Source organism: Anguilla anguilla, chromosome 3, assembly GCF_013347855.1.
Source record: "Anguilla anguilla isolate fAngAng1 chromosome 3, fAngAng1.pri, whole genome shotgun sequence".
Classification (NCBI taxonomy): Eukaryota; Metazoa; Chordata; class Actinopteri; order Anguilliformes; family Anguillidae; genus Anguilla; species Anguilla anguilla.
Window position 1 is genome coordinate 4,502,568 of NC_049203.1, and position 7,800 is coordinate 4,510,367.

The 7,800-nt window shown below is 48.5% G+C and overlaps 1 protein-coding gene across 1 annotated transcript in view; it reads right to left on the reverse strand.

Moving 5' to 3' along the window:
• Window positions 1-7,562, reverse strand: part of fgf11a (fibroblast growth factor 11a) — a 21,507-nt gene extending 13,945 nt beyond the window's left edge. Inside the window, exon 1 of the mRNA XM_035408491.1 lies at window positions 7,526-7,562. Within this exon, the coding sequence (XP_035264382.1) occupies window positions 7,526-7,555 (30 nt within the window). The 5' untranslated portion in view covers window positions 7,556-7,562. The remainder of the gene's footprint in view (window positions 1-7,525) is intronic.
• Window positions 7,563-7,800: the final 238 nt, after the last annotated feature.

Genomic DNA, 7,800 nt, shown 5'->3' on the forward strand with positions numbered 1-7,800 from the left:
CCTCAGACGGCAGACCAATGACAAGGAGTTCCCCCCCCCCCCACCCCCCCACTCCCTGCAGCTCCCCGGAGGCCCCCCCCCCCCACCTGCACCCAGACGCAGTGAGGAGAGAGAGGAAGAAAGAGGGAGCAGGGGAGACGAGGGAGAGAGAGAAAGAGAGGGAGGGGGAGGGGTAGAGGGAGATCAAGAGAGAGAGAGAGAGAGAGAGAGAGAAAGGTATAGAAAAAAGAAAGCAGGGTATGAGAGAGCAGAGAGGGAGGGACAGAGATAAAAAATAACAAAAAACCTGCCAAAGAAGACAAACTGAGACTGGAGTGTGCAAGAGAGAGAGAGAGAGAGAGAGAGAGAGAGAGAGAGAGAGAGAGAGAGAGAGACGTGCTGGAAAGAAAAAGCGAGAGGGACAGAATAAGATAAAGAGAGACAGAGGTGCCATAGAGAGAAAAGCAGGTTGAAAGAGCAAGCAGCAGATGGAGAAAAAGAACGTGGCAGACAGGCCACCCATTGGCTGGGCGTTCCGTCTCACGCGCTGTCACTTCCTGTCTCTGCCTCTGATCGCGCCAAAGTCACGTCGTCAGGCTACTCAGCAACTTCCTGTCCTGAAGGACCCTGGCTCCTGATCCTTGGCAATTTCTCTCAACCAAACCTCTGGGTAAAACCTGCGCCATATTGGGGTTAACCTAGTCTGTTTATGTCAAAATGTCTCTCAACCCAGATTTCCGTCCCTCAAGACGTCTAGACTCGGGCCTTTGCTCCCTGGGTAACGGCGATGTTGCATTTCTGCAGCATCATCGCAACGCTACGACACGTTAGCGTACGTGTGCAGCGAGAGGAAATGGAGGTCGAGTCTTCTGTTTTTATTACGATCGAGCCTCAGCTACTGACATATCAGGGACAGTTTGGTCTGTTTATGCAAAAAAAAAAAAAAAAAGCAGCTGTCTACCTAGGTTTCCACCCCTCTAGACGTCTACATTTCGGCTCACTGGGAGAGAGAACACCTAAAAAAAATTTTTAAAAATTGGGACGGACCTAGCTGTTTTGTTGACTTTATTCACAATCATCTTTCTTGAGTTTAAGGACTTAATTCCAGGAAAAACTGTTCCACACCAAATTCATGAAAGACCTGCATACCCATAGATCAGAGGCGGAATTAATGGGGGGGGGGGGGGGGGGGGGGGTGACGTGGGTGTGGTGCACCCATATGAGCAGTTATGGGGGGCCCCCCCAAGAACCAAAACATAGACACTAACGTAGGCCAAATTCATATAAAACTGTGCTGAAAGGATGTTGACAAGTAACACTGTGTATTGTCTGATTTAAAAAAAAAACAGATACATAGTTTTAAATCAGAGTTGACGTTGAAATGTGTCGTATCTTTAAAATGGACTCACTCTTTTCCTGTGCCCTGCTCTTATTTTGACTCTCCTGTTTCTCATACTGCCTCACAGTTGAACGTGTAACAAGCTAGTGCCACCCCCGTCGTAGATCATAGACAGGCAGGCGCTGAAATGCCCTTACTGCTACACAGTTTCAAACTGACAACTCTATTCTACGCTCAACTCAACTCAGCTCTGAAGTAAACTGCCTTTTTTATTTTCTGTGTTCGAGATATTTACCGCTTGCTGCTGCTCCTGATCCTTCACTGCACTGAACTACAGTCACACGCAGGGCCACATTCCATTGTTACATCACAATGGAATAGTGCACTCATGGTGGAACAATGGAGCGATGTACACCAATCACGCGCTTATGTTCACCTATGCTCACACTCACCCCTGCCAATCACTCAGTCACTAACTCATTCTAAAGAAAACTGCCTTTTTTTATTTTCTGTGTTCGAGATACTCGCCGCTTGCCGTTGTGAATATAAACGTTGGTATCCTCGGTTTTTCCGCGCTGTAAACGGTGAGAAAATGGAGACGCGAGAAGACCAAACGACTAAAAGAGAAACGCCGGAGCCTCTGTGGGGAGCCGGAGGGCTTTTGTCTGCTGTGATGATGGATGAATTATTGACACGGGGCCAGTTTTGTTCGGATACGCCTGCGAGCGCGGTCGCGTGTGTGTGTGTGCTCTGGGACTGGCTGATCCAAACCCCCTCGTCGTATCAATCCCTTTCAGGGGGTGCAGCTCGCAAACATGAATCAACGAGTCCCCCCGTCAGATCTCCAGAGTCCAGCGACTGTCTGTGTCAAGAGCTGGGTCTCTTTGAGCAAAGCACAGACTCGATCTGAGAGGCCCTGTCTCACACACACACACACGCGCGCGCGCGCGCACACACACAGACACTCACACACACACACACACGCGCGCAGACACACACATACACACACACACACACACTCACACACGCGCGCACACACACACGCGCGCGCGCACACACACACACTCACGCACACACACACACACATACACACACACACACACACACACACACACACACACACACACACATACACATACACACACACACACACACACACACACACACATACACACACACACACACACACACACATACACACACACGCGCGCGCGCACACACACACACTCACGCACACACACACACACATACACACACACACACACACACACACACACACACACAAGCACACACCGTTGGGCTTGATAACTGCATCTATAGCCGTACTTGCTTATGTGTGCCTGCTCATGCACAGGCCTGACACAAGCTTATTGTCAGCTAGAGCCGGTTAGATATACACTGACAATAGTCAAACACACCCGCACATGTGCGCGCATGCACACACACGCACACGCACACACACGCACACACACGCACACACACGCACACACACGCACACACACACACACCTTTGGGCTCGACAACTGCGTTTATAACCACTCTTGCTGCTGATTTGTGCCTGTCTGCGCACAGGCCTGACCCGAGCGAGGACGCTAGCAGTTTGAGCGAGCTCATTGTCAGCCAGCGCCGGTCAGATTTGAGCGCTGGCTTCGAGCTGCAGAGGCCTGCTCTACTTCCCAGCACATCTATGGCCTTGAGTCAATCACGACAGGAACGTCTATTTCTGGGTCTGTCCTCAGACACACTCGCAGCAATAAACAATACGTGTCAGAGAAACCTCGCAAGTAAAGACGGACGATTCCTTCATCAGAAGGAAATGTCCCCGGCTGATTTTGACCCACAGTAAGTTTAATTTCTTTTTTTTTTTTTAGTGGACATATCCCTTTGAAAATGGGTCACCTCTTCTTTAGCTAGGAAAGTATGTGTGCGCATGCGTGTGTGTGCGTGCGTGTGTGTGTGGGTGTGTGCGTGTGCGCATGTGCATGTGTGTGTGTGTGCATGTGTGCATGTATGTGTGTGTGCATGTATGTGAATGTGTGTGTGTGTGCATGCGTATGTGTGCGTGCCAGTGTGTGCACATGTGTGTGTGCGAGCGTGTGTGTGCATGTGTGTGTGTGTGCATGTGTGTGAATGTGTGTGTGTGTGCATGCGTATGTGTGCGTGCCAGTGTGTGTGTATGTGTGTGTGCGAGCGTGTGTGTGCATGTGTGTGCGTGTGTGTGTGTGCGTGTGTATATATATATGTGTGCGTATGTGTGTGTGTGTGTGAGGGTGTGTGCATGTGTGTGTGCGCGCGTGTGAGGGTACGTGCGTGCCGGTGTGTGTGTGAGGGTGTGTGCATGTGTGTGTGTGTGTGTGAGGGTGTGTGTGTGTGTGCGTGTGAGGGTACGTGCGTGCCGGTGTGTGTGTGAGGGTGTGTGTGTACGTGCTGTAGAGTAGGAGAGCTACACTCCTGTCACACCCGCAGGACTGGATGCAGAACGGTGCCGTGCACTAAATCTGTGCCAGGCTCCTGAACAGCACGTCTGCTCTGCAGTGCACTCAGGGATCTGCTTCAGAAGGGAAACCCGTCCACTTCTCACTTCACAGGGAATATGTTTTACAAGAAAGATCCTCTCTTTTTTTCTCCGCATGCATTCTAATCGCTGCTCGCCCCGAGGAGCACAGTTCTGATACAATTTCCACACTGCGATCTGCGTGATAGGGGATCAGAGCACATACACACACCCTGCTCCTGATCATTCATACACCCTGAATACATCCTGCTCCTGATCATACATACACCCTGAATACATCCTGCCCCTGATCATTCATACACCCTGCTGCTGATCATACACACACCCTGCTCCTGATCATACATACACCCTGCTGCTGATCATACATACACCCTGAATACATCCTGCTCCTGATCACACACACACACTGAATACAGCCTGCTCCTGATCATACATACACCCTGAATACAGCCTGCTCCTGATCATACATACAGCCTGCTCCTGATCACACACACACACACTGAATACAGCCTGCTCCTGATCATACATACACACACCCTGCTCCTGATCATACATACACCCTGAATACATCCTGCTCCTGATCATACACACACCCTGAATACATCCTGCTCTTGATCATACATACACCCTGAATACATCCTGCCCCTGATCATTCATACACCCTGAATACATCCTGCCCCTGATCATACACACACCCTGAATACATCCTGCCCCTGATCATTCATACACCCTGAATACATCCTGCTCCTGCTCATACATACACCCTGAATACATCCTGCCCCTGATCATTCATACACCCTGAATACAGCCTGCCCCTGATCATTCATACACCCTGAATACATCCTGCCCCTGATCATACACACACCCTGAATACATCCTGCCCCTGATCATTCATACACCCTGAATACATCCTGCCCCTGATCATACACACACCCTGAATACATCCTGCCCCTGATCATTCATACACCCTGAATACATCCTGCCCCTGATCATTCATACACCCTGAATACATCCTGCTCCTGATCATTCATACACCCTGAATACATCCTGCGCCTGATCATTCATACACCCTGAATACATCCTGCTCCTGATCATTCATACACCCTGAATACATCCTGCGCCTGATCATTCATACACCCTGAATACATCCTGCTCCTGATCATACATACACCCTGAATACATCCTGCCCCTGATCATTCATACACCCTGAATACATCCTGCTCCTGATCATTCATACACCCTGAATACATCCTGCCCCTGATCATTCATACACCCTGAATACATCCTGCCCCTGATCATTCATACACCCTGAATACATCCTGCCCCTGATCATTCATACACCCTGAATACATCCTGCTCCTGATCATACATACACCCTGAATACATCCTGCTCCTGATCATTCATACACCCTGAATACATCCTGCCCCTGATCATTCATACATCCTGAATACATCCTGCTCTTGATCATACATACACCCTGAATACATCCTGCCCCTGATCATTCATACACCCTGAATACATCCTGCCCCTGATCATTCATACACCCTGAATACATCCTGCCCCTGATCATTCATACACCCTGAATACATCCTGCCCCTGATCATTCATACACCCTGAATACATCCTGCTCCTGATCATTCATACACCCTGAATACATCCTGCTCCTGATCATACATACACCCTGAATACATCCTGCTCCTGATCATTCATACACCCTGAATACATCCTGCCCCTGATCATTCATACATCCTGAATACATCCTGCTCTTGATCATACATACACCCTGAATACATCCTGCTCCTGATCATACACACACCCTGAATACATCCTGCCCCTGATCATTCATACACCCTGAATACATCCTGCCCCTGATCATACACACACCCTGAATACATCCTGCCCCTGATCATTCATACACCCTGAATACATCCTGCTCTTGATCATTCATACACCCTGAATACATCCTGCCCCTGATCATTCATACACCCTGAATACATCCTGCCCCTGATCATTCATACACCCTGAATACATCCTGCCCCTGATCATACACACACCCTGAATACATCCTGCCCCTGATCATTCATACACCCTGAATACATCCTGCCCCTGATCATTCATACACCCTGAATACAGCCTGCTCCTGATCATACATACACCCTGAATACATCCTGCTCCTGCTCATACATACACCCTGAATACATCCTGCCCCTGATCATTCATACACCCTGAATACATCCTGCTCCTGATCATACATACACCCTGAATACATCCTGCCCCTGATCATTCATACACCCTGAATACATCCTGCCCCTGATCATTCATACACCCTGAATACATCCTGCCCCTGATCATTCATACACCCTGAATACATCCTGCCCCTGATCATTCATACACCCTGAATACATCCTGCCCCTGATCATTCATACACCCTGAATACATCCTGCCCCTGATCATTCATACACCCTGAATACATCCTGCGCCTGATCATTTATTGCACTGAACTACACTCACACACAATGTCACATTCTATTGTTACATCACAATGGAATAATGCGCTAATAGAAGAACAATGGAGCGATGTACACCAATCACGCGCTTATATTCACCTATACTCACCCTCACCCCTGCCAATCACTCAGTCACTAACTCATGCGCCCACTGACATACATATGAACTCACACACACACACACACGCTTATGCGCATACACACACACACACACACACACTATAAGGACTAGTCTCAGAAACTTAATTTCATATAATATTGCTTACATTTGCTGTCCAGTTACTTTACAACTTCGCCTATTTGGCTATTATTCACTGCTAATTCACTTTTAAAACTAAATGCTTCAATGCGCCAAATTTGTCTCTTGAAACACAAGATTTTGACACTGGTAAAAGGAAGAAAGAAATGGTGTTAGGAGGGTGTTGGCTTCCAAACACTAGAAAAGGCAATCCTCGCAGTCACGAAATTCCAAATGTGATGAATGGGAGCCAAAGCTGTACCTGCCAAGGCTCAAAATATGCATACTGTCCCAATATGCATCACTATGGGACAATTGACCTCTTTTTAATGTGTTCAGTGCTTTTTTTTTTTTTTCATTTAAACTCAGTGAGGTTTATCTTTCTGCACACACAATGCTTTTTTCCGAATAAAATAAAATTGTGTTATACTCTTAAAATAGCATTTCAACCCTTAATATCTGGCATAGTTTGAGAAGGATATTGAACAATATTTCAGGGCGAAATGTCGCTGGTGTTTCAAAGCCCCAAGGAGCCTTTTCAATCAACTGAGCAGGAGTTTTGAAACGCTTTAAATGTTGTGTTTTAAGGCCCCTTGATGCAATGGCAATTTAGTCCGCACCACTTTTTGGGGGTTTCCAAACATGTTGTTTTAACAGCACATTTCCACTACCAATTACAATTAAGAACTAATTGTGACAACAACCAAAACAATCAACATTATAATCCTATTCTAAATGATATCCCAATCACCCTAATCGCAAGCATGATGATCGTGGCTAATTGGCTGATGCTAAGTGGATCACAGAGATGATTGGCTGGCTCATGGTGGGGGGGTGTCTGTGACTTATGCAGGTGTACAGGTAGCCGTCGTTGTTCATGGTGATGTAGAGGGCTCAGGGTGGAGGGGGGGGGAAGGGGGGGCAGGGGGGTGTGTGTGAGACTTACGGAGGTGTACACGTAGCCGTCGCTGTTCATGGCGATGTAGAGGGCTCAGGGTGGGGGGGGGAAGGGGGGGGGCAGGGGGGTGTGTGAGACTTACGGAGGTGTACACGTAGCCGTCGCTGTTCATGGCGAAGTAGAGGGCTCAGGGTGGGGGGGGGGGGGGGGGGAGGGGGGGTGGGGGGGGGGGGGGGGTAGGTAGGGGGGGGTCCGTAGTGTGGTGTGTGGTGACTTTACGGAGGTGTTACACGTAGCCCGGTCGCTGTTCATGGCGATGTAGA